The sequence below is a fragment of the Salvia splendens genome, chromosome 13, assembly GCF_004379255.2.
Source record: "Salvia splendens isolate huo1 chromosome 13, SspV2, whole genome shotgun sequence".
NCBI lineage: Eukaryota > Viridiplantae > Streptophyta > Magnoliopsida > Lamiales > Lamiaceae > Salvia > Salvia splendens.
Genome location: NC_056044.1, coordinates 35,114,878 through 35,138,742, shown reverse-complemented (window position 1 = coordinate 35,138,742; position 23,865 = coordinate 35,114,878). Strand labels below are relative to the sequence as shown.

At 44.4% G+C, this 23,865-nt stretch overlaps 3 protein-coding genes and 1 non-coding gene across 4 annotated transcripts; 3 read left to right on the top strand and 1 right to left on the bottom strand.

The window, feature by feature from the left end:
* Positions 1–6,079: 6,079 nt before the first annotated feature.
* LOC121763132 lies at positions 6,080–6,181 on the top strand. Its single transcript, XR_006042377.1, has one exon. It is a non-coding gene; the product is annotated as a U6 spliceosomal RNA (small nuclear RNA).
* Positions 6,182–6,582: 401 nt separating this feature from the next.
* Positions 6,583–7,879, top strand: LOC121759939 (cytochrome c1-2, heme protein, mitochondrial-like). The gene has a single exon (XM_042155519.1). The coding sequence runs from the start codon at positions 6,618–6,620 to the stop codon at positions 7,548–7,550; it is 933 nt and encodes a 310-aa protein (XP_042011453.1). The 5' UTR covers positions 6,583–6,617; the 3' UTR covers positions 7,551–7,879.
* Positions 7,880–17,514: 9,635 nt separating this feature from the next.
* On the bottom strand, positions 17,515–18,560 carry LOC121761009 (protein LURP-one-related 8-like). The gene is made up of 2 exons (XM_042156592.1): positions 18,118–18,560; positions 17,515–18,038 (listed from the first exon to the last, which is right to left on the bottom strand). The coding sequence occupies exons 1-2, from the start codon at positions 18,349–18,351 to the stop codon at positions 17,682–17,684; spliced, it is 591 nt and encodes a 196-aa protein (XP_042012526.1). The 5' UTR covers positions 18,352–18,560; the 3' UTR covers positions 17,515–17,681.
* Positions 18,561–20,326: 1,766 nt separating this feature from the next.
* LOC121760977 lies at positions 20,327–21,425 on the top strand. The gene is made up of 3 exons (XM_042156558.1): positions 20,327–20,553; positions 20,749–21,151; positions 21,228–21,425. The coding sequence occupies exons 1-3, from the start codon at positions 20,327–20,329 to the stop codon at positions 21,423–21,425; spliced, it is 828 nt and encodes a 275-aa protein (XP_042012492.1).
* Positions 21,426–23,865: the final 2,440 nt, after the last annotated feature.

The window sequence follows — 23,865 nt, the reverse complement described above, 5'->3', positions numbered from 1 at the left end:
TGGGCTGATTTGATGGGTAAAAAAGCTTACTTGGAGAAAGAAATGCATGGGGAAAACTCAAAGGGGGGACTGCCTTCGTCGGCTGAAACTATTGAACACCAATCAAATATTTTTTTTGGGAAGTCTATGGCTGATTTGTTAAAGAAAGGGCAGCCAACAGAAGGTCCAATCCTTTTGGACCGGGAAAAGGCGGATAAACGAGGCGAAGTCCGCATTGTCGAAGGTAAACCTTGTTTATTTTTTTCGGCTAATGAGACTTCTCTCCTTGCAGGCCGTTTAGGTCCCGCCATCGTCGGCAAATTTTCCCACTCCATCCCCCCTGCCCACCAAATTCAGAAGGCATTAGGTAATTTAAAACTTGTTGGCGCTATGTCTTGGAATTTTCTAAATGCGAAGCATATTTTCATCCAATTATCTGATATGCGTGATTATGTTAAAATAATTAATGGACCGAATAACTCTCCTGTTTGGTATGTCGAACACCATCCGATGCGTGTGTTTAAATGGACCCCTGACTTTGACCCTTTCTTTGAAATCCCCATTGTTGCTATTTGGTGTAACATACTTGCGTTGCCTGTGCATCTATTTGAAGAGTCATCCCTAATTGCTATTGGTGAGATGCTCGGTAAACCCGTGCAAGTAGATAGGGCCACAATATCTAGATCTCGCGTTTCTTTTGCTCGCATTTGTGTCGAGGTCGATCTGTCACGTCCCATCCCTGAGGAGATAGATGTCAACATTGCCGGGAAACATGTCACGTTGAAGGTGAAATGGGACAAGATCCCTCTATATTGCTCTGAATGCAAGCATGTAGGTCACTCGGCGTCGACATGCTATGCATCGGGGAGGCGGCCTATGCCTCCCAAGAGGGACTACTCCCAAAGGCCGACCCCACAGAACCGGCCTCCTCCTAACAGAGAGGGAGAGTCGCATCAGGCGGGCCCTAGTAGACAGCCTCAGGGCCCGAGGTTCCAACCTACAGAGAGGCCACCCCCGGAGGTTGGACAGCCACGGAGTCAGGAGAGGCGCAACCTGGGCGTGGTGATCAGAGACCCGGCCCCTGGCCCCGTCTCACACCATGGGCCTTCTTCAGCAGCCGCAGAGGGTTCACAGGCTGCAGGGGACGACGACTTTGTCATGCCTAAGAAGAAGAATAAGGGCAAGAAGAAGTATAAGGGCAAGAAGAAACAGGCGAAAGCCACCTCGGCGAGGACAGTGTCGGACGGTGAGGGATATCAGGGTATGGAGGGGGATGATTCCTCGTCAGGGAGAGAGCGGGTCTCTAGGTCCAGATCGCCATCTATTACACGCGGCTTCGGGTACGGACCTCTAGCTATGGTTTTGCATGGTGATAACATGTTCGGGGCCTTGGAGGATTTTCCCTCGGATGATGCTGAGGTTGAGGTAGATTGCGATGACCACCAGGATCATATGATTTGTGAGGTACCGAACACGAGGCTCGAACCCGACGATCCGGTGCTGCTGTACATTGGACCCACTTCCCCTCCCGCAGAGGGTTCATCGAAGAAGGCGAGGCTTTCGGCCTCGGGAGCCTACTGAGTTTCCCATGTCTTCTCACTTCATGATCTGGAATGCCCAGGGAATAGCAAACACTGCTACCCAGGGCACTTTCAAGAATATTATCGATATGTACAGTGTTTTGTTTGCCGCGGTGCTTGAGCCCCAGACGGATCCCCAGCCTTCTTTCTTTAGTAGGCGATTTGGGTTGCAGTTTAGGTGTTCGAACACAAACGGCAAGATTTGGATCTTCTCCCACAGGGACTGGCAGGTCGAGGTCATTGGTGACTCTGAGCAGGTCCTTCACGTCCGAGTTTCTGCTGCGATATTCCCTTTTTCAATCTATCTCTCCGTAGTGTACGCTAAGTGCTCGAGGGAGGGGAGATACGATCTGTGGAATAAGCTCAGGGACATCTCTCTAGCTACTGACGGGGCCCCCTGGCTTGTTGGTGGTGACTTCAACATCTTCTTGTTGGAGGAAGAGAGACAGGGCAGCACGACAGACAGGCACGGAGAGATGATGGACTTCGCCGACGCCGTAGCAGACTGCCAGCTTCTGGACCCAGGCTTTGATGGCCCACCGTTCACATGGACGAGGAGTGGGCTCTGGGAGAGATTGGACAGAGTTCTTCTCGGGGAGCACTGGACGACCGCCTTTGCGGCTACCAGGGTGACTCATTTGCCTAGGATCTCTTCAGATCATGCCCCTTTGCTTGTGCGGTGCCAGCTCACTGCTCAGATTCCGAGGCCTTCGTTTAGGTTTCAGAACATGTGGGTTAGGCATCACACTTTCAGGGATGAGATTGCCAGAGTGTGGACGGCGGAGACGGGCTTCTTCGGCATGCTTAATCTTCAGTTCAAACTCAGCAGAGTTAAGGGTTTTCTCAAGGGTTGGAACAGGGAGGTCTTTGGGAACATCTTTGAAAAGCTGAGGGAGGCAGAGGAGGCGGTTGCCGCTGCGCAGGCGGCTTACGACGGGGACCCGACAGGAGCCCACAGGAGTGAGCTTAGCCGTTGCACCGCCCTCTACGTACTCCGCTCTAGGATGGAGGAGGATTTCTGGAAGCAGAAGGCTGCCATTCGGTGGGCGGCAGAAGGCGAAAGGAACTCCAAATTCTTCCATGGGTGGGTGCGACAGAAGCGGGTGAAGTCCCGGATTCACGCCATTCAGGCAGGAGGACAGACACTCACGTCGGAGGAGGACATCAGACAGTCGGCGGTTGACTACTTCCAGCGGCTTCTCACATCAGACGTTGAGCACTTGGAGCAGCCGGACCTTGATCTCTTGCGCGGTCTCCCAGACTCCATCGACCGCGAGGGCCTCTGTGCAGTTCCTGACTATGATGAGGTGAGGGCGGCGGTCTTTGGCATCAGTGGGGACAGCGCCTCGGGACCGGATGGCTTCTCGTCTCTTTTCTTCCAGCACTGTTGGGACATCGTAGGAGCAGAGGTGGTGGCAGCGGTGGCGGACTTCTTCTCAGGAGCTCCCATGCCCCGCAGCTTCACGGCCACGACCATCATTCTCTTGCCGAAGAAGGCAAGCCCGGCGACCTGGGCAGAGTACAGGCCGATCAGCCTTTGCAACGTGACCAACAAGATCATCTCCAAGATCTTGACATCGCGTTTGGCGCCGCTGCTTCCTCAGGTTGTGGCGCCGAACCAGAGCGGTTTTGTAAAGGGTCGCTTGCTTAGTGATAATGTGCTCTTGGCTCAGGAATTGATTCACGATATCGGCAGGTCGCTCATTCAGAAGGCAAAGTCGCCTAATCTGGCCCTCAAGCTAGATATGGCTAAGGCCTATGATCGAGTGCAGTGGCCTTTCCTCCTCCTGGTGCTTGAGAGGATGGGATTCCCGCCGGGGTGGGTGAGTATGGTGGATCGATGCATCTCTTCTTGCTGGTTCTCAGTGCTCGTGAACGGGGCTCCGGCAGGTTTCTTTCAGTCTACGAGGGGACTTCGCCAGGGAGATCCGTTATCGCCGTCGCTGTTCGTGCTTGCTGCAGATTATCTTTCGAGGAGCTTGAACAGGCTTGTGGACACACATCCCGATATGGAGTATAGATGTGCTAGGCGCGCGCCGGCCATATCCCATTTGTCTTATGCCGATGACGTTATCATCTTTGTCAGGGCGCACAGACAGTCCGTGGAGAGGCTGGTTCATTGTCTCGAGCACTATTCTGCCGTGTCGGGTCAGATGGTGAACAGGGGAAAGAGTCATTTCTACCTCTTTGAGAAGTTCGATGCTTGGGCGGCTGAGGTGGCAGAGGCGAGTGGATTCCAGCAGGGATTCCTCCCTTTCACCTACCTCGGTGTCCCTATCTATAAGGGGGGGCTGAAGGCCGGCTACCTTTTAGATATCCGACAGAAGATGGTGGACCGGATTCACAGCTGGTCTCACAGACATCTTTCTCTTGGAGGGCGCCTCGCTCTGATCAAGAGCACCCTTGTAACCATCCCTCTTCACATCTTCCAGGTCCTGAAGCCGTATCAGTATTGGATGAGGGAGTTGGAGCAGATCTTGGCCCGGTTCTTTTGGGGCACAGTTGGGGAGCAGAGGAAGATTCACTGGGTTAGCTGGAAGAAGAAGATTTGTCTGCCGTTGGATGAGGGAGGCCTCGGCATCCGTCGTTTCCGCGAGGTCGTCAAAGCTTTCAGCATCAAGCTCTGGTGGAGATTTCTCGCGCAGGATTCACTTTGGGCGCAGTTCACCATGCGCAAGTATTGTTTCCATGCTGGTCGTGCTTTCATTTCTCCTTACTCTGTGCATGATAGTCCTATTTGGCATCGTCTCACGGACATTAGGGGTCAGGTTCATGGTCTCATTAGGTGGTCCCTAGGCGAAGGGCGGATTAGTTTCTGGGACGACGTGTGGGTCGGGGATCTCCCCCTTAGGACCTATTGTCCGCCCGGGACTGATCTTCCTGCCGCTGAGGTCTCTAGATTTTGGCATGATCATACTTGGCATGTTGAAAAACTGCATGATTATCTGGCTTTGTATGGTGTGCCTTTGCATGTGTTGGATCTTATCAGGGCTGTTCCGATTGAGGTGGGCAGGCGGGATGTGATGCGATGGAGCCTCACTGGCGATGGCGAGTTCTCGACGGCCTCAGCTTGGGAGCTCATCCGGACACGGTCCCCTAGACATTTCGGACTTCGCATGGTTTGGAATGCTGGGCTGACCCCTACCATCTCTGTCTTCATCTGGCGCCTCCTCCTCCAGAGGCTCCCTGTTGAGTGTTATGTTCAGGCCCGTGGTATCTCTCTTGCATCCAAGTGTCTCTGTTGTGTCTCTTCTATTTCAGTCGAGTCGTTTCAGCATTTGTTTGTGTCGAGTCCTCTGGCGAGATCGGTTTGGGATTACTTTGATGGCTGGTTCCCTTACATCAGCACACACATTCACACGTGCACTGACATTGCACTTAGATTAGGTTTTTGGTGGAGGTCCTCTCACAGGGCCACCGCCTTGCACATTAGTTTCATCATTCCCTGTTTGGTATACTGGTTTATCTGGACGGAGAGGAATAGCTGCAAGCATCGCGGCATTTCTTTTCGTTCTTCACATGTTATTTGGCAGGTTGTTCGGCACCTGCGGATCTTGGTGGCGGCGGGTGTGCTAGTCCCCCTTCATTGGCGCGGTTGCACCCCGGCCGTTGACTTCATGCCTTTGGCTCCTCCTCGCCGGCGAGTTCTGAGGTCCCTGCAAGTGCTTTGGCATCCACCCGACGATCCTTGGGTGAAGCTGAACACCGACGGGGCCTTTACTAGCTCGACGGGACAGGCAGGCGGTGGGGGAGTGGTTCGTGGCTCAGACGGTTCTCTCTTGGGAGCCTTTTGTACGCCTCTCGTAGCTAGGTCGGCCTTCGAGGCGGAGCTTTTAGCTCTTCTTCACGGGCTGACACTGGCTATGCAGTTCTCCTCGCATGTCTGGGTCGAGATGGATGCGGCAGCAGTGGTCGCGGTGTTCACTTCAGGACGCAGAGGAGCAGCGGATGTGAGACATCACATGGCTCGCATTCGTACTTTGCTCGCACAGATACAGTTCATGTTCTCTCACATCTTTCGAGAGGGCAACCGACCAGCAGACTTTTTGGCAGGTAGGGGGGTCCAGACCCCTGCCATCACCTTCTTCGATGCGGATTCAGCGCCTCGGTATTTGAAGTCGCTCGTCAGGATGGACCAGTTGGGCTATCCGAACTTCAGATTCAGATATCGAGATGGATGACTACTTCACTTGGTTCGTGGTTTTGATTTATGGTTTTTTTATTTCCTTTGGATTTGGCCCGCTTTTGGCCATCATCCTTGTCCTTTTTATGATGTATAGCTTTGTTATGTTTATTCTCTCTTTAGTTAGATGGTTAGTACCCGGTCTGTGGGGATACCATAGTAGCTTTGTTAGCTCTTGTGTTTTGTATCTCTCGTGCGGACCGAGTCACTTTTGGGCTCGTCTGATGTATGTTCTTTTGGTGATTTTTGATATATACAGGTTGGGGGTCCGCCTTAACCCCCCGCCGTGATGGTGTTTGAGGAAAAAAAAAAAAAAAAAAACCCTAAACCCTAAACCGTCCCTTTGGGGACATCCGATAAAATTGGAACGATACAGAGAAGATTAGCATGGCCCCTACGCAAGGATGACAACCCTAAACCCTAAACCCTAAACCCTGAACCATAAACCCTAAACCCTGAACCCTAAACCCTAAACCCTAAACCCTAAACCCTGAACCCTGAACCATCCATCCAAGCTGCTCTAGTGGCTTGGGAGTTGATATCAGGGAGCTTTCACTTCCTAGGAGGTCGCAGGTTCGAATCCTAGGAAGTGCAGATTTGGGGATTAATTTCTCCTTGAGCCTGTGGGCCCAGAATGACAACGAAGCGCACCTACGGGGTAAGACGCTTCACCTCCAACTGTTAGGTCGGGGGTCCGAGTCACATCGGAGGGTAGATGGGGAACCATCATCGATCCTCCTAAAAAAAAAAAAAAAAAAAAAAAAAAACCCTGAACCCTGAACCCTGAACCCTAAACCCTAAACCCTAAACCCTGAACCCTAAAACTTGGGCGATATTCGCCGCCGTGGTGATTATCGTTTTTGTAGAGAGATAAGATGTTTGGGGGCAGAGCTCTCCGTCGGTTGCTAAGAGAGAGACTTCAGTCGCAAAACACCGTTTCTCCAGTTTTGTCATCTCTTATTTCTAAGAAAGAGCAGGAAGCAGTTGGATCTGCCACCACCAAGTCCTGGAGGGTATTGGCTCTATGTGGGGCAGGTGTCTCAGGGTTGTTAAGTTATGCAACAATAGCATCTTGTGATGAGGCTGAACATGGTTTGGAAGCTGCCACCTATCCTTGGCCACACAGTGGCATTCTAAATTCATACGACCATGCTTCGATTCGCCGTGGTCACCAGGTGTATCAACAAGTTTGTGCCTCCTGCCATTCAATGTCCTTAATTTCATTCCGCGACTTGGTAGGTGTTGCGTATACAGAAGAGGAAACTAAAGCTATGGCCGCTGAGATTGAGGTAGTTGATGGGCCTAATGATGAGGGGGAGATGTTTACTCGTCCTGGCAAGCTCAGTGACCGGTTTCCTCAGCCATATGCAAATGAACAAGCAGCTAGGTTCGCTAATGGCGGCGCTTATCCTCCCGATTTAAGTCTTATAACCAAAGCTCGTCACAATGGACAAAATTATGTTTTTGCCCTATTGACTGGATATCATGACCCTCCTGCTGGTGTCACAATTCGTGAAGGATTGCATTATAACCCTTACTTCCCTGGTGGAGCTATTGCTATGCCAAAAATGCTTAATGATGGTGCTGTTGAGTATGAAGATGGTACACCTGCAACAGAAGCTCAGATGGGGAAAGATGTTGTCACATTTTTAACATGGGCTGCAGAGCCAGAAATGGAAGAGAGAAAACTGATGGGATTCAAATGGATATTCGTTCTATCACTCGCGCTTCTTCAAGCTGGTTATTACAGGCGCATGAGGTGGTCTGTTCTCAAGTCTCGAAAGCTGGTGCTTGATGTTGTGAACTAGATTCCTCAACTTCCGTGCTTGAGGAACAACTATCTGCTTGTCTTTGCGCTAGTTTATTCATGAACTGACAGTTTTTTTCCAGGCTACGGGCAGATTTGTAGCTCTTTCGATTTTGGTGGCGACTAATGTAATCTCACTAGCGAAAAGATTTCTTGTTTTTTTTTCCCGCTGCCAATGGAAACTGGTAATGTTTGGATTTCTGTATGAAAAATGAGATTTAGAGAGCGAGATTCCCTGAAAGTGAAACTCCATGTAATAACCGAATACTAGTGTACTATTTTTCTCAGTTCACATTCAATCATTAGTATGATTGATATGTTTTGAAGGCATGAATTTTCTTTCCCGTGATCCATTTTTTATAAAGTAATCACTCCTTCCAAAAAAAAAAAAAAAAAAAAAAAAAAAAACCCTAAAACTTGGGCGGAGTACAGGCCTATTAGCCTTTGCTATGTGACCAACAAGATCATCACCAAGATCTTGACCGCGCGTTTGGCGCCGCTGTTGCCTCTTGTGCTGGCGCCGAACCAGAGTGGTTTCGTGAAGGGTCGCTTGCTTTGTGATAATGTTCTTTTGGCTAAGGAGATGATTCATGACATCGGCAGGAAGATCCTCAAGAGGGCCCCATCGCCTAATCTAGCACTTAAGCTGGACATGGCAAAGGCTTATGATAGAGTGCAGTGGCCTTTTCTCCTCATGGTGCTTGAGAGGATGGGATTCCCACCGGGATGGGTGAGTATGATCAGACGGTGCATCTCCTCGTGCTGGTTCTCGGTTCTGGTGAATGGTTCCCCTGCGGGCTTCTTCCAGTCGACGCGGGGCCTTCGCCAGGGAGATCCTCTCTCCCCATCTCTCTTCGTCCTCGCAGCAGACTACCTGTCTAGGAGCTTGGACAGGCTGGTTGATTCCCATCCGGACATGGCGTACAGAGCTGTTAGATCATCGCCCACCATCTCCCACCTCTCCTATGCCGACGACATCATCATCTTCACCAGGGCGCATAGGGAGGCGGTTGAGAGACTCGCGCACTGCCTTGACCACTATTCGGCAGTGTCTGGTCAGATGGTGAACCGGGGAAAGAGTCACTTCTTCTTGCACCTGAGGTTTGAATCATGGGCAGATACGGTGGCGGAGGTCGGAGGCTTCCAGATGGGCGCGTTCCCTTTCACATACCTCGGGGTGCCTATCTATAAAGGTAACCTGAAGGCTGACTACCTCCTCGACATCCGACAGAAGATGGTTGACCGGATCCACAGCTGGTCCCACAGACACCTCTCTCTTGGGGGTCGTCTTGCTCTGATCAAGAGCACCCTGATGACTATCCCGCTCCACATCCTTCAGGTCATGGAGCCCTATGGGTACTGGTTGAGGGAGCTGGAGCAGATAATGGCCAGATTCTTTTGGGGCACCGTTGGACAGCAGAAGAAGATTCACTGGGTCAGTTGGAAGAATAAGATCTGCTTGCCGTTGGATGAGGGAGGCCTTGGCATCCGTCGCCTCCCCGAGCTGGTCACCGCTTTCAGCATTAAGCTCTGGTGGAGATTCCTCTCGCAGTATTCCTTGTGGGCGCAGTACACTTTGAGTAAGTATTGTAATCATCGTGGACGTGCCTTTGTTGCTCCTTGTGCTTCGCATGATAGTCCTATTTGGCGTCGTCTCACTGTCATTAGGCAGCATGTGCATTGTTTCATTAGGTGGTCCCTTGGCGAGGGGAAGATCAGCTTCTGGGATGACGTGTGGGTCGGGGATCGTCCCCTTCGGACCTATTGTCAGCCTGGGACTGCTCTCCCACCCGACGAGGTTTCTTGTTTCTTGCGTGATGGTACTTGGCATGATGATAAACTGCATGAATTGCTTGTTCGGTATGCTTTTCCTGCGCATGTTTTGGATGTTATTAGGGCTGTGCCGATTGAGGTGGGCGGTAGGGATGTGATGCGATGGAGTCTGACTGGTGATGGCGAGTTCTCGACGGCCTCAGCTTGGGAGCTCATCCGGACTCGGTCCCCTAGACACTTCGGCCTTCGCATGGTGTGGAATGTTGGGCTGACCCCGACTACCTCCGTGTTCATCTGGCGCCTCCTCCTTCAGAAGATCCCTGTTGATTGTCATGTGCAGTCCCGTGGTATTTCCCTTGCTTCCAAGTGTCTGTGTTGTGTCTCTTCTTCTTCTGTCGAGTCTTTACAGCATTTGTTTGTGTCTAGTCAGTCGGCGAGGTCTGTTTGGGACTACTTTGATGGCTGGTTTCCTGATATACGCACACACATTCACACGTGCACTGATATTGCACTTAGATTAGGTTTCTGGTGGAGGTCCTCTCACAGGGCTCCCACCTTGCACATCAGCTTCATTATTCCTTGCTTGGTCTACTGGTTCATTTGGACGGAGAGAAATAGCTGCAAGCATCGCAGCATTTCTTTTCGTGCTTCCCATGTGATTTGGCAGGTTGTACATCAGTTGCGGACTTTGGTGGCGGCGGGTGTGCTAGTCCCCCTTCATTGGCGTGGTTGCACCCCGGCTGCCGATTTCATGCCCATGGCTCCTCCTCGCCGGCGAGTTCTGAGGTCCTTGAGTGTTCTTTGGCATCCACCTGATGCTCATTGGGTAAAGCTGAACACAGATGGGGCCTTTTCTACCTCGACTGGACAGGCTGGTGGTGGGGGAGTGGTTCGTGGTTCAGACGGTTCTCTCCTGAGGGCCTTTTGCACTCCCCTTGTAGCCGCGTCGGGCTTTGAGGCGGAGCTTCTTGCTCTTCTTCATGGTCTGAGGATGGCTTTGGAGTTCTCATCACAGGTCTGGGTCGAGTTGGATGCAGCAGCAGTGGTCGCGGTGTTCACTTCAGACCGTAGGGGAGCAGCGGACGTGCGACACCACATGGTTAGCATTCGTCTTTTGCTCTCACAGTTGCAGACGCGCTTCTCTCACATCCATCGGGAGGGCAATCGAGCAGCGGATTTTTTAGCAGGTAGGGGGGTCCAGACCCCTGCCCTCACATTCTTCGATGCGGATACAACACCTCGGTACTTGAAGGCACTTGTGAGGATGGACCAGTTGGGCTATCCGAACTTCAGATTCAGGTACCGAGATAGATGATCGACTAGGTTTTTAGTTTTTTTATTTGTATAACTATTTTCTTCCTTATGGGTTGGTCACTTTTGGGCCAGCCATGGGTACGTATGTTTTGGTTCCTTGTTACATAGCTTTTTTGCTTGATTGATTGATAGATAGCGCCCGACTTGTGGGGCTGTCTTAGCTTGATTTTCTAGTTCAAGTCACTTTCGGGCTTGGACTATGTATGTTTATGACTTTTACCTCTAGCTTTCTTTTTTGCCTTAAAACATTCTAATAGTGTGGTCACACCATGCCTCTTTTCTTTTTATCAACAGACTTATAATTTCTCATTTCTCAAAAAAAAAAAAAAAAAAAAAAAAAAAAAAAAAACCCTGAACCCTAAACCCTAAACCATCCAAGCCCCTTGGCCTAGCGGTAAAGGGTGCTGGATACCGCGTCCATCCTGGAGGTCTCGAGTTCGAACCCTGGGTGGCGTAATTTGTCTTTCCTCCTTGTTATAGGAGTTGATTTGTAATTTCCTCCTTCATATATATGATATAAATATATGAAGTTAATTTTTAAAAAAAAAAAAAAAACCCTAAACCCTAAACCCTAAACCCTAAACCCTGAAATTATCCAACCAAGTTATCCAAGCCCCTTGGCCTAGCGGTAAAGGGTGCTGGATACCGCGTCCATCCTAGAGGTCTCGAGTTCGAATCCTGGGTGGCGTAATTTATCTTTCCTCCTTGTTATAGGAGTTGATTTGTAATTTCCTCCTTCATATATATGATATAAATATATGAAGTTAATTTTTAAAAAAAAAAAAAAAAAAAAAAAAAAAAAAAAAAAAAATTATCCAACCAAGTTGCTCTAGTGGCTTGGGAGTTGATATCAGGGAGCTTTCACTTCCTAGGAGGTCGCAGGTTCGAATCCTAGGAAGTGCAGATTTGGGGATTAATTTCTCCTTGGGCCTGTGGGCCCAGAATGACAACGAAGCGCACCTACGGGGTAAGACGCTTCACCTCCAACTGTTAGGTCGGGGGTCCGAGTCACATCGGAGGGTAGATGGGGAACCATCGTCGATCCTCCTAAATAACAAAAAAAAAAAAAAAAAAAAAAAAAAAAAACCCTGAAACATCCAACCAAGCTGCTCTAGTGGCTTGGGAGTTGATATCAGGGAGCTTTCACTTCCTAGGAGGTCGCAGGTTCGAATCCTAGGAAGTGCAGTTTTGGGGATTAATTTCTCCTTGGGCCTGTGGGCCCAGAATGACAACGAAGCGCACCTACGGGGTAAGACGCTTCACCTCTAACTGTTAGGTCGGGGGTCCGAGTCACATCGGAGGGTAGATGGGGAACCATCGTCGATCCTCCTAAAAAAAAAAAAAAAAAAAAAAAAAACCCTAAACATCCAACCATCCAAGCCCCTTGGCCTAGCGGTAAAGGGTGCTGGATACCGCGTCCATCCTAGAGGTCTCGAGTTCGAACCCTGGGTGGCGTAATTTGTCTTTCCTCCTTGTTATAGGAGTTGATTTGTAATTTCCTCCTTCATATATATGATATAAATATATGAAGTTAATTTAAAAAAAAAAAAAAAAAAAAAAAAAAAAAAACCCTAAACATCCAACCAAGCTGCTCTAGTGGCTTGGGAGTTGATATCAGGGAGCTTTCACTTCCTAGGAGGTCGCAGGTTCGAATCCTAGGAAGTGCAGATTTGGGGATTAATTTCTCCTTGGGCCTGTGGGCCCAGAATGACAACGAAGCGCACCTACGGGGTAAGACGCTTCACCTCCAACTGTTAGGTCGGGGGTCCGAGTCACATCGGAGGGTAGATGGGGAACCATCGTCGATCCTCCTATTAAAAAAAATAATAAAAAAAAAAAAAAAACCCTAAACCCTAAACCCTAAATTGTTTCAAAAAACCTACCATTGAAGTTAATTCAAGTCTTATAAAAAAATGGTGTTTGTCAAGTAATGATACTGTAATTTCGGCAGTTCATCCTCCTCTTCAATCTTTAAAAATTCAAGCGTATAAAGGAGAAATTATTGCAGACCCTTTCAAACAAACTAACAAGCCTAATGAAAAGGATCCTGCTGAAAACGAAGAATTACAGAGGATTATCCATCAAAATAATTATTCAAACCAAATTCTTAACACTATTGCTAACCAATTAGATAATATTTCCACCAAGAGTCCTTCACCAGTCAAACAGAGTATCCTGAACGATACTTCTAGACCTTTTTTTAAGAGTAATGATATTTTTAAAAATAAGAGTGTAACTTTTAACCCAAAGATAGAGAAATTATTAACAAAAATTTCTGAAAAACTTAGTGAGCCAAGTACCTCCTGATAGTTTCCTATCAAATATGATTTCTAATGCTACTTCAAGTAATCAACAAGGACGAGTAACGAAGAAGTTATGGGCTTCCGAATATTCCAAAAAATACGGTAATGGGCTGCCTAGGGCCTGTTCGAGAAAACTCGACGAAGAGATAATCAGATTATGAGAATGCCCTATAGTTTCCTATAAAATATGATTTCTAATGCTACTTCAAGTAGTCAACAAGGACGAGTAACGAAGAAGTTATGGGCTTTCGAAGATTCCTAAAATAGGTTAGGGGGCTGCCTAGAGCCTGTTTGAGAAAACTCGACGAAGAGATAATCATATTATGAGCACACCCTATTGTTTCCCATCAAATATGATTTCTAATGCTACTTCAAGTAGTTAACAAGGACGAGTAACGAAGAAGTTATGGGCTTTCGAAGATTCCTAAAAATACGATAGGGCTGCCCAAGGCTTGTTCGAGAAAACTCGACGAAGAGATAATCATATTATGAGCACACCCTATTGTTTCCCATCAAATATGATTTCTAATTATACTTCAAGTAGTTAACAAGGACGAGTACCGAAGAAGTTATGGGCTTTCGAAGATTCCTAAAAATACGGTAGGGGCTGCCTAGTGCCTGTTCGAGAAAACTCGATGAAGAGAATCAAATTATGAGCATACCTGATTGTTGTCCATCAAATATGATTTCTAATGCTATTTCAAGTAGTCAACAAGGACGAGTACCGAAGAAGTTATAGGGTTTTGAAGATTCCAAAGAATACGGTAAGGGGCTACCTAGGGCCTGTTCGAGAAAACTCGACGAAGAGATAATCAGATTATGAGCATGCCCTATAGTTTCCCATCAAATATGATTTCTAATGCTACTTTAAGTAATCAACAAAGACGAGTAACGAAGAAGTTATGGGCTTCCGAATATTCCAAAAAATACGGTTGGGGGCTGCCTACGGCCTGTTCGAGAAAACTCGATGAAGAGATAATCAGATTATGAGCATACCCTATTGTTGGCCATAAAATATGATTTCTAATGCTACTTCAAGTAGTCAATAAGGACGAGTAACGAAGAAGTTATGGGCTTTCGAAGATTCCTAAAAATCCGATAGGGGACTGACTGCCTAGAGCCTGTTTGAGAAAACTCGACGAAGAGATAATCAGATTATGAGCATACCCTATTGTTTCCCATCAAATATGATTTCTAATTATACTTTAAGTAGTTAACAAGGATGAGTAACGAAGAAGTTATGGGCTTTCGAAGATTTCTAAAAATATGGTAGGGGCTGCCCAAGGCCTGTTTGAGAAAATTCGACAAAGAGATAATCAAATTATGAGCATACCTGATTGTTATCCATCAAATATGATTTCTAATGCTACTTCAAGTAGTCAACAAGGACGAGTACCGAAGAAGTTATAGGGTTTTGAAGATTCCAAAAAATACGGTAAGGGGCTGCCTAAGGCCTGTTCGAGAAAACTCGAAGAAGAGATTATCAGATTATGAGCATGCCCTATAGTTTCCCATCAAATATGATTTCTAATGCTACTTCAAGTAATCAACAAAGACGAGTAACGAAGAAGTTATAGGCTTCCGAATATTCCAAAAAATACGGTTGGGGGGCTGCCTAGGGCTTGTTCGAGAACACTCGACGAAGAGATAATCAGATTATGAGCATACCCTATTATTTCCCATCAAATATGATTTCTAATTATACTTCAAATAGTCAATAAGGACGTGTAACGAAGAAGTTATGGGCTTTCGAAGTTATGGGCTTCCGAAGTTATGGGCTTTCGAAGTTATATTTCAAATATTATCTATTCGAGAAAACTCGACGAAGAGATAATCAGATTATGAGCATATCCTATTGTTGCCCATCAAATATTATTTCTAATTATACTTCAAGTAGTCAACAAGGACGAGTAACGAAGAAGTTATGGGCTTTCGAAGATTCCTAAAAATACGGTAGGGGCTGCCTAGGGTCTGTTCGAGAAAACTCGACGAAGAGATAATCAAATTATGAGCATACCTGATTGTTGCCCAACAAATATGATTTCTAATGCTACTTTAAGTATTCAACAAGGACGAGTAACGAAGAAGTTATGGACTTTCGAAGATTCCAAAAAATACGGTAGAGGGGCTGTCTGGGGCCTGTTCGAGAAAACTCGACGAATAGATAATTAGATTATGAGCATGCCCTGTAGTTTCCCATCAAATATTATTTCTAATGCTACTTCAAGTAGCCAATAAGGATGAGTAACGAAGAAGTTATGGGATTCTGAAGATTCCAAAAAAACGGTAGGGGCTGCCTATGGCCTGTTCGAGAAAACTCGACGAAGAGATAATCAGATTATGAGCATACCCTATTGTTTCCCATCAATTATGATTTCTAATGCTACTTTAAGTAGTCAAAAAGGACGAGTACCGAAGATGTTATGGGCTTTCGAAGATTCCAAAGAATACGGTAAGGTGCTGTTCGAGAAAATTCGCCTAGGGCCTGTTCGAGAAAATTCAACGAAGAGATAATCAGATTATGAGCATGCCCTATAGTTTCCCATCAAATATGATTTCTAATGCTACTTCAAGTAGCCAATAAGGATGAGTAACGAAGAAGTTATGGGATTCCGAAGATTTCAAAAAATACGGTAGGGGGCTGCCTATGGCCTGTACGAGAAAAGCCGACAAAGAGATAATCAGATTATGAGCATACCCTATTGTTGCCCATCAAATATGATTTCTAATTATACTTCAAATAGTCAATAAGGACGTGGAACGAAGAAGTTATGGGCTTTCGAAGATTCCGAAGAATACGGTAAGGGGCTGGCTGCCTATGGCCTGTTCGAGAAAACTCGACGAAGAGATAATCAGATTCTGAGCATAACCTATTGTTTCCCATCAATTATGATTCCTAATGATACTTCAAGTAGTCAACAAGGACGAGTAACGTAGAAGTTATGGGCTTTCGAAGATTCTAAAAAATATGGTAGGGGGTTGTCTAGGGCCTGTTCGAGAAAACTCACGAAAAGATAATCAGATTATGAGCATACCTGATTGTTGCCCATCAAATATGATTTCTAATTCTACTTCAACTAGTCAACAAGGACGAGTAACGAAAAAGTTATGGGCTTCCGAAGATTCCAAAAAATACGGTAGGGGGGGTTGCCTAGGGCCTGTTCGAGAAAACTCGACGAAGAGATTATCAGATTTTGAGCATGCCCTATTGTTGTCCATTAAATATGATTTCTAATGCTACTTCAAGTAATCAACAAAGACGAGTAACGAAGAAGTTATGGGCTTCCGAAGATTCCACAAAATACGGTAGGGGGCTGTTCGAGAAAACTCGATGAAGAGTTAATCAGATTATGAGCATACCCTATTGTTGCCCATCAAATATGATTTCTAATGCTACTTCAAGTAGTCAACAAGGACGAGTAACGAAGAAGTTACGGGCTTTTGAAGATTCCAAAAAATACTGTAAGGGGGCTGCCTAGGGCCTGTTCGAGAAAACTCGACCAAGAGATAATCTGATTATGAGCATACCCTATTGTTTCCCATCAAATATGATTTCTAATTATACTTCAAGTAGTCAGCAAGGACGAGTAACGAAGAAGTTATAGGCTTTCGAAGATTCCTAAAAATACAGTAGGGGCTGCCCAGGGCCTGTTTGAGAAAACTCGATGAAGAGATAATCAAATTATGAGCATACCTAATTGTTGCCCATCAAATATGATTTCTAATGCTACTTCAAGTAGTCAACAAGGACGAGTAACGAAGAAGGTATGGGCTTTCGAAGATTCCAAAGAATACGGTAAGGGGCTGCCTAGGGTCTGTTCGAGAAAACTTGATGAACAAATAATCATATTATGAGCATACCCTATTGTTGCCCATCAAATATGATTTGTAATTCCACTTCAAGTAGTCAATAAGGACGAGTAACGAAGAAGTTATACGCTTTCGAAGATTCTAAAAAATATGGTAGGGGGCTGCCTAGGACCTGTTCGAGAAAAGTCGATGAAGAGATAATCAGATTATAAGCATGCCTATGGTTGACCATCAAATATTATTTTTAATGGCATTTCAAGTGGTTCAACTGGTTACTTGCATAAATTTTTTAAATCCAATTAACTAATTTGCTAGTTTTAGTGTCAACAGGTTGGTTTGTCTCGAAAAACATGATCCGGTTAATTCTCGTGGACTGCTTATCAATTTAAAATTTATTTTAATGATAGTTTTTGATAAAATTGAGTTTTTCGATAAATTTAACTAGTAAAGATTTTGTTGGCTATCGTAAGAGATAAAACTTTTATCGTTTAATTGCGTTAACAATGATCCTTCACTATAAAAAAAACACGGCTTTTACTGGCGGAATTACCGACATCAAAATATACTTTGCTAATTAACGATGTCGTCCTATTCTTTAAAAACAGTTATAACCATTTGTCTTTTAAAATTGGTAAAAGACAATTTGTATAAAATTAAATATTTTTAATATCATAATTACGTATATGCGTATTTTAGTTTTAGCAGCTTGAGAATGGCAGAACCCCTAATAAATTTGATTCTTAAAAGGTTTATTAAATAAGTATATATACAAGTGAAAAAGAAAAGAAGATTATATATATTGACCGATTCACCCATACAAAGTATCATACTTACACAAGCTTGGTCTTTTATCAAAAACCAATAAACCAAAGCACAAGAGGAATCGGAATCGGATCCAAAACAATCTCACCATACAGTAATTAATGTTAACCTCAAATGAATCTTCCAGAAGCGTACATCTGGTCCAGAAGGATAACCATCCCCATAGCCACCTCCGTGTCGAATCCCGGCTGCACCTCCAGCCGGAAAACGTCCTTGCCAAAAGCTACCCCCGTCACGGCGGCCTCCTTCTGCCTGATCTCAGCCACCCGCCGGCGCTTCTCGTCGTACACAGCGCAGCACCGTCGCGAGTACGACCCCTCAATCTGGTACAGCGGCAAGCTCTTCTTCTGGAACACGTGAGCCAGGCACCGGCTATTGAGGAGGCTCACGTTCTTCCTCACCGTGAACCTCGGATCCTCCACCGTCTCGCCGTCGAAGATCAGCCACGTATCTCCTAGGCTCAGTCTCTGCAAATCAAATCAACATTTAATTTCATTGTACAATACTAATTAGCTAGCTAGGTGTTTTCAACTTTCAATTATATACCTTGCGGCGGATGGTGAGGAGAGTGGCGCCGGAAGCGTCCATGAGGATGATGTGGCCCTTGGTGGCGGCCATGTAATTGTCGACGCGGTAGACGAGGTTGCCGTGGGGGTCGAACACCGTGAAACCCTCGCAGTTGAGAAGGAGAGATTTCTTCCACACGGTCAGCACCACCGGATCATCACCGCTGATTTTGCCCTCGTCGGAGGAGGAGGCGTTTGGATATATCTTGGTCATGCTTTCTCCGTGATCTCAAGTCAATTGAATAAACAATGGTGTAATTAGAGATGGATTTGCTTGAATGGGGAGTTGTATTGTATATATAGTTCATTAAGGTTATTATGGCCACACCTCCAATCTAAGGAGTAGTAAAGTAAAGATTAAGACCATTTTCGCCTTGGCCCCTCCGTCCTACTACTATTTCCATTGAAATGAAATTTCATTATGCCATTCAAAGAAAAAAGTAATTAGAAAATACTCCTATAAGTTATCTAGTGCGTTGTCTTTTATGCACTACGAGAATTTCTTGCACAGAGATTCCTTTCGGATAACATAAATTTGAAATCTTGTAGTGTATTAAATAGGTGTCACGCATTCAGGGTCTTTGGACAAATTCATTTCTTACCATAGGTGGAATTTTCTACAAATTAGATATAAAATGACAAGACTTTAATTAGCTACAAAGCTGACAAAATTACATATTACGTTAGTCTATTTTCTACACTTTATTTTCTAGTAATGAGAAATGCCCTGAAGTGGTTCAAATTAATCTTATCAATCTACTTGATTATGAACCATACTAAATAATAATGTTGCTTAATTACGTAGTTGACATATGATACGATATTATCTGTGTAATTCCTATTTAAAAAGTGAGCAAGACTTGGTGTATGTATATTGGTACTTGCTAGTGATGGTGATTGTTGAAGTAATATCCGAATAATGTAGCATAATGATTTTTTAGGAGAATAAAATGGCAATGGGCGGGCTATGAGTGGTGGGGAATGGTTGACAGAAAAAAAGTTAGATATGTAACAAATAGCCGTCCATTTTCTCGTTGGCCATATATTATCATATAATTAAATACACCTAAATGCAGGGCAAAGTATTAAGCTGCTATCAAACCAATTAATCTTAATTAATTAGTTTATGTGGTTGAGGACTAATTTGCGGTGGGAATAACGACACGCCACACAATTTATCAAACCTCAGATATTTTTCTCGTTCTCAACTATGGTAATTTAATACTTATTACATATTGGGTTGGTCATTTTATTATGTATTTTGAGTTGGTAGACTATCTCACAATTATAGACTTTTTGTGATTGGGTTTATTATTATATATCAACAGAGTTGAAAAGATTTCCCACTTAAGTTATAAGAGTGAATCTGAAAATTGTAAGAATTTAAGTTATAATTAAATTGAAATCGACATATACGGACAACGTAAACTTTACCGCAAAATTATTAAAGTAGTAAGAGAAATAAAAAATATTAAGATGTTATTAGTTGAATGCAAAAGATAAGAGGAAAAGACTAAAAAAAAAAGAGAAAAAGTGAAGAAAAATAATGGTTCGTATTTGAAAAAAGAAAAATATGGAGTACTAATTTTATCCATGGGCCAAATGAAAAAAAAAGGGACTATTAAATTGTTGATGGATTGATATGAATTATAAGTATTAAAAATAAGATATAAATTCATGGACAAATATCCTTGACATTACAAACTATTCAAAAATATCTGAAAAAATGAGTCTTGTATTAGTAATCCTAGGGTATACCGCATCGTACGCTTGGTCCGATAGACGAAAAACTGGAGTGGGCTTTGACAAGTAATAGGCATGCAAGAGCGAATAAGCCTAATATGGAGTAGTATGCTATAACATAGAGATTCAAAAAATTATTTTTGGCTCCTAACACACATGTGAAACTTTTTTCCTATAATCGCAAAAGGAGCTGAGGCCACCACACATGTGACAATGATTAGTCAAGAAAAGATTATAAAATCGATTCTTGTAAATATAAATTTTTATGCAGTATATAATTGAATGATATAACTAGATTGTATATAGTGCATTGCAGATAAGATTTGGCAAGTGTACATATAATACATTGCATGCAAAGTGTCGTGGCAACGCGTGTCACCGCTTTAATTTGATTAACTAAGCACAAAAATGGGTGATGAGGTTGTGAGAAGTGAAGGTGTTGGAAAATGGAGAAGCAGGATGATGAAGAATATGAATGGGAGAAGCAAAAGGAGTGGGGTTGGGTGATGGATGCAGGAAAGAAGGTGGTAATGGCCGGTGTTATCATATCATCTGCTCCGGTGCTACTTCCGCCCTTACTCGTTGTTTCTGCGCTCGGGTTCGCTGTCTCGCTGCCGTCCGGCGTCGTTTTGGCCTCATACGCCTGCACTCACAAGCTCATGACCAAGCTGCTGCCTCCTCCTCCTCCTCCTCCTCCTCCTCTTTCTGATTATGATTTTGGTGTTGATGACGATGACGATGACGATGACGATGGTGATGGTGAAGGTGAAGGAACAACAACAGCTGCGGAGGTCAAGATGAGTGAGGACATCAAGAATCAGATTGAAATGAGAATTGAATTGGTGGACGATGAGCTGAATCATGATAGAGTTACAGAATCACGAGAGGGGGGAGAGATGAGCAGCAACTCCTCTTCCACTGACAGTAAAAATATTCTAGTGGAAGAGGAAGAGGAAGAGGAGGAGAATCAGGAACGAGAAGAGGAAGCAGAGGAAGGGAAAGAGAATCAGGAACAAGAAAAGGAAGAGGAAGATGGAGATGAGATAGAGGTTTTAGCTGTACCAGGGCTAGTTTTGAGGAATGAAATGTATCACGTCAACAAACCTGCTGTCAATGGTAGAGTTAATGCTCATCAAACTGCTTTACTTATAAATAGGTATTTTATACTAGCATATAACTTCTTGTTTTCTCTAGTTATTGATCCCAAGATAGATGGTGACAATTTGAAAGAGGGCAATGGAGTAAATGGTGGTGGTTTGCATTCTCGTGGGGTTAGTGCCAAATTGTGTGCTTTTATTTGTATTAGCATGATTTATTAGTGAACAAGGTGATTTGATTTTGTTGCAGGAAGTGATTAGTGAGGATAAAATTTGGGAGAAGATAGACGCAATAAGAGTTATTGTAGGATTCAAGGTTCCAAAGCGTTCCTCCTATGTGGAAGAAGTTAAGGCCTTGTATCTCTTCACAGGCATCGAACCACCAACACAAGATCAGTCTCATCTTGCACACCTTAACTTCCTCATGTCTGTAATCGGAGTGAAATGACTTTTCCAATCTCAACTTGATTTACTTTTGCCTATTTCGCACTTTCTTAAATCATAAATCACACCATGTCAATGGTGAAAACAAAATTCACTGTTATCCAAGTTCAACAGCAAAATACTCGCATTAATATGATGAATTCAATTCTTTATCAGAAAATCTTCCAAAATAACCAAGTCCTCTGGCCTTCTCATGACCGTCTCTTTACTATTTATGGGCTTCACTGTCCTTTTCACTCAATCTCTTAAGTAAGAGATAATTGTACTTTTCCCTCTATCTCTTAACTAAACTGTCCTTTTCACTCAATCTCTTAAGTAAGAGATAATTGTACTTTTCCCTCCATCTCTTAACTAAAAGACAACTATAATTTTCACTCCATCTCTTAATTAAGAAACAGCATCTGCATCCTTCCATCTCTTAATCATCTCATCTCTTAACTATTCATTCAATTTCATTTTTTTTCCTTTTATTTTCAACAAATTCAATTAATACAAAATATTTTATTAAATAAAATAAAATTACACCTTAAAATTTAAAAAAAATAAAAAATCACATTAATAAAATTTTAAAAAAATAAAAAATGCATAATTTAAAATCTTCCGCTCACCCTCTCTAAATTTAAAATCTCAAAACTCAAATAAGCCGAAGAAAGAGTTGTCTAATAACGATCATGTGCGTCTACTGGTTGCCAAATTTTTTCCAAATGTGCTTAGGGCTGGCAAAATATATCGAAATACTGAAATACCGCACTTACCGTACCGAAAAAATACTGAAAATACCGCATTTTTCGGTACGGTATGATACCTTACCGTTAGAATAAGGTACGGCAAAGGTATGAATTTTGCATATACCACGGTATACCGCAATTACGGTATATACCGTTAATAATTATATATATTTAATATATTTATTATTTATAAAATTATACTCCCTCCGTCCCCTAATAGGAGTCGTTGTTTGACCGGGCACGAGTTTTAAGAAATGTAAAGAAAAGTTGGTTGAAAAAGTTAGTGGAATGTGGGACCCACTTTTTTATATTGATTTTATAATAAAATGTGAGTGGAGTGAGTTAGTGGAATGTGGGACCTACTACCATTTATGGTAAAAATGAAGAGTGACTCTTAATGGGGGACGGCCCAAAAAGAAAATTAGCAACTCTTATTCGGGGACGGAGGGAGTAATATTTAATATATTTATTATTTATAAATCAAACAAGTATGATTTGCGGTATACCGCAACACGGTACGGTATACCGCAATGTCGGTAAGGTAAAGGTTTTCAAATATTGACATACCGAATTTTCGGTATACCGCAATGCGGTATACCGAAAAATTCGGTAAGGTATAGGTATGACATTTTCTCATACCGCAATTTGCGGTACGGTATGCGGTATGACATTTTCGGTGCGGTATACCGTACCGTGCCACCCCTAAATGTGTTCCATTAGATCCTCCTGGAGTTGGGCGTAGGCGGTAGAATCATGTGTCCTTGCCCAAACAGACAACCGCTCTTGCATAGACGGATGCAATCCACTGCGAGGCGGACTACTTGCGGTAGAGCTTCCCGGGGTTTCAGGGTCGAACCAATTTCCCGCCTCAGGTCCTTCGTCGGCGACAATCATGTTGTGCAAGATTATGCACGTATACATGATGTCGACCATATTCTCCATAAACCACGTACGAGCCGGGGCTTTGATAATGTTGAATCGAGCTTGGAGAACCTCGAATGCTCTCTCCACATCCTTGCGAGCAGCCTCTTGCTTCTGCGCAAAAAGAGCATGTTTTTCGTTCATCGGCCTGTTGAACGTCTTCACGAAGGTTGGCCACTTCGGATAGATGTCGTCGGCAAGATAGTACCCCATTTTATACTGTCGGTTGTTAGCGATAAAGTTGATGGCCGGCGCTTTACCATCCAAAACTTTGGTGAAGAGATCGGATTGGTTGAGCACGTTGACGTCGTTGTTCGATCCGGGGACCCCGAAATACGCCTGCCAAATCCATAGCAGGTAATCGGCAACGGCCTCGAGTATAACGGTGGGGTGGGTGCCTTTGTGGCCGCTCGTGTATGACCCCTCCACGCCACATGGCAATTCTTCCATTACCAATGCATGCAATCGACGCCGCCAAGCATCACGGGGAATCCGTGCACTTGTTCGTGAAGTCGGAGCAGAAACTGACAATCTGCGGTGCTTGGCTTACGGAGAAATTCGTCGGTGAAGGCTGCTCGGACGCCTTTGCAGAAGTTCATCAAACACATTCTCCAAGTGTTTTCCTCAATGTGCAGGTATTCATTGAACAAATCCGCCATTTGTCCAGTAGCAAGCTGATGGATTGCTACAGTACATTTCTGGAACGTCGTGTGACTGGGACGGTGATACGGGAATATCTCTACGAATATCCCCAAATCTCTCTTATTTAGTTTAGTATTGATTTAGCATATATTT

What these genes read in the sequence shown, in the direction of transcription:
- LOC121760977 (XM_042156558.1), top strand. Translation starts at nt 20,327, where the DNA reads ATGGAGAAGCAGGATGATGAAGAATATGAATGGGAGAAGCAAAAGGAG. An exon ending in AAGCTCATGACCAAGCTGCT is followed by an intron (nt 20,554 to 20,748) that starts GCCTCCTCCTCC and finishes GAATCATGATAG; the next exon opens with AGTTACAGAATCACGAGAGG. An exon ending in GTGGTTTGCATTCTCGTGGG is followed by an intron (nt 21,152 to 21,227) that starts GTTAGTGCCAAA and finishes ATTTTGTTGCAG; the next exon opens with GAAGTGATTAGTGAGGATAA.
- LOC121759939 (XM_042155519.1), top strand. Translation starts at nt 6,618, where the DNA reads ATGTTTGGGGGCAGAGCTCTCCGTCGGTTGCTAAGAGAGAGACTTCAG.
- LOC121761009 (XM_042156592.1), bottom strand. Translation starts at nt 18,351, where the DNA reads ATGACCAAGATATATCCAAACGCCTCCTCCTCCGACGAGGGCAAAATC. An exon ending in TCCTCACCATCCGCCGCAAG is followed by an intron (nt 18,039 to 18,117) that starts GTATATAATTGA and finishes TTTGATTTGCAG; the next exon opens with AGACTGAGCCTAGGAGATAC.